Source organism: Aplysia californica, unplaced genomic scaffold (genome assembly GCF_000002075.1).
Source record: "Aplysia californica isolate F4 #8 unplaced genomic scaffold, AplCal3.0 scaffold00253, whole genome shotgun sequence".
Taxonomy (NCBI): Eukaryota; Metazoa; Mollusca; class Gastropoda; order Aplysiida; family Aplysiidae; genus Aplysia; species Aplysia californica.
Genome location: NW_004797523.1, coordinates 152,163 through 154,076, shown reverse-complemented (window position 1 = coordinate 154,076; position 1,914 = coordinate 152,163). Strand labels below are relative to the sequence as shown.

At 45.2% G+C, this 1,914-nt stretch overlaps 1 protein-coding gene across 1 annotated transcript in view; it reads right to left on the bottom strand.

Annotated features, from left to right (window-relative positions):
- LOC101851198 (multidrug resistance-associated protein 1) overlaps nt 1–1,914 on the bottom strand; it is a gene marked incomplete in the record, with an annotated part of 24,251 nt that overhangs the window by 11,480 nt on the left and 10,857 nt on the right. Inside the window, 1 exon segment of the mRNA XM_035970323.1 lies at nt 103–246. Within this exon segment, the coding sequence (XP_035826216.1) occupies nt 103–246 (144 nt within the window).

The following is a 1,914-nucleotide window of genomic DNA, read 5'->3' as shown; positions in this document are numbered from 1 at the left end:
GAGGAGGAGGAGGAGGAGGAGGAGGAGGAGGAAGAGAAGGAGGAGGAGGATGATGACGACGATAATAGATGTCGAAGAGTTTGTAATAGATGAAGTACTTACCAGAACGATGAAAAAGAAGATGATGACGGGTATGAGGACAGCGCCAAACTCTGGAGTCTCGATCAAGATGACCAGGATGGTGATGAAGTTGATGCTGAATGTTCCGAGGAAATCTCGGCAGATGATGGGCAGAAAGTTGTCCACCTGGGGATTGGAGTAGGAAGGGGAGGGCGCGAAGGGGGGTAAAGTGAAATGAAAATGAATAAATTTAACCCCCTATCTACCATTTCAGGATATTTTAGAAGCAGGACCTCCGAGGTTAACGTTCATCTCCGAAAGAACCTTACCAAATAGAACATGACTTTTCCAAGGACCTGGCACTGAGCTGGGGCTCGAACTCTTTAACCAGCTGTCTCATGATAACGAGTCCGGTAGAATAACCACGAGGCTACCAACGCCAACGGAGGTGAGATGATACAACAGTGAAAAAGTAATCTCGTTACTGGTTGTCTTCTTACAGGCCTGTATATGAATGAGTCTGTTGGATTGAGGATCCACCCAGGAAAGTCGAAAGTCCTAAGGATAGACGCACTACGGAAGGAGCAGGTCACAGTACAAGGAAATGCACTAGAAGACGTCGAATCCTTCTGCCATCTTGGGAGTTTAATTGACAGAGAGGGGGGAACAGGTGCGGAAATAAAGTCCCGCATTGGAAAGGCACAGACTGCATTTATTTCTTTAAACAGGATTTGGAGGACCAGGGATATCTCATTACGAACAAAGCTTAGAATTTGCAACTCAAATGTGAAGTCAGTCTTGTTGTATGGGTGTGAGACGTGGAACGCATCCCATACGTGCATAAAGAGGATCCAGATTTTCTTAAACAAGTGTCTGTGGAAGCTACTGAGGATCAAATGGACAGACAGGATCACCTGCGAGGAAGTATTAAGAAGAACCAGACAGAGCCCAGCCAGAGATGAGGTGGGAAGAAGACGTTGGCGATGGATTGGACACACTCTCAGGAAGTCAAGCTGCTGGATAACAAAAAAAAAGAGCTAGATTGGAACCCACAGGGTAAAAGATCAAGGGGAAGACCTCCTGGAACCTGGAAAAGAGTCACGGAAATGGATTTACAGAAAAGTGGGAAAATGTGGAGTGATACCAAGCGACTAGCTCAGGATAGGGAAAGGTGGAGAGTGTTTGTTCGTGGCCTATATCCTGACCCAGGGTGAGAAAGGCAATGATGATGATGATGATGATGTATATGTACGTCTGTGTCGTTTCGCTAAGACAGTTATATAAATTTCGCAAAGACAGTAATATTAATAATCATAACTAGTTACACATGCAGCAGAAGCTGTATGGCAGCCCTCTCGACCTGGGGATCACTGCGGGGTTCATCAACACTTCAGTCCTCAACATCTAATCTACCATGCAGAACGAAGAAGAAGAAGATGATGACTAGTTTCCGCACATTACCTTAAAACGTAGAGTTGTACATTTCCAGATTGGCCCCGTTCTACGCTCTCCGTTAAAAAAACAAACAAAAAAACCCCAACAAAACAACAAAAACAAACAAACAAAAACAGACTTTGCAGTAAAGTGTGCTCAGCACGGGCCGCATCATTACATCTAAACGAAGGGAAAAACATTAGTCTTGCTATAGATAAGGGCACAGTGCGACCCCCCCCCCCTTCCAACCCCTACCACTATTCGCCCCTTCCCCCACCTTTTTGTCATTCATTAGGCCTACTTGAATGAATTTATGCGGTCCATACTGAATTGGAAATACACCAGACTGCATGGTTTAGGACATTACAAGACGGGTCTACGAAAGGAAACAAGCTTGTGTGTGTGTGTGTGTGTGTGTGT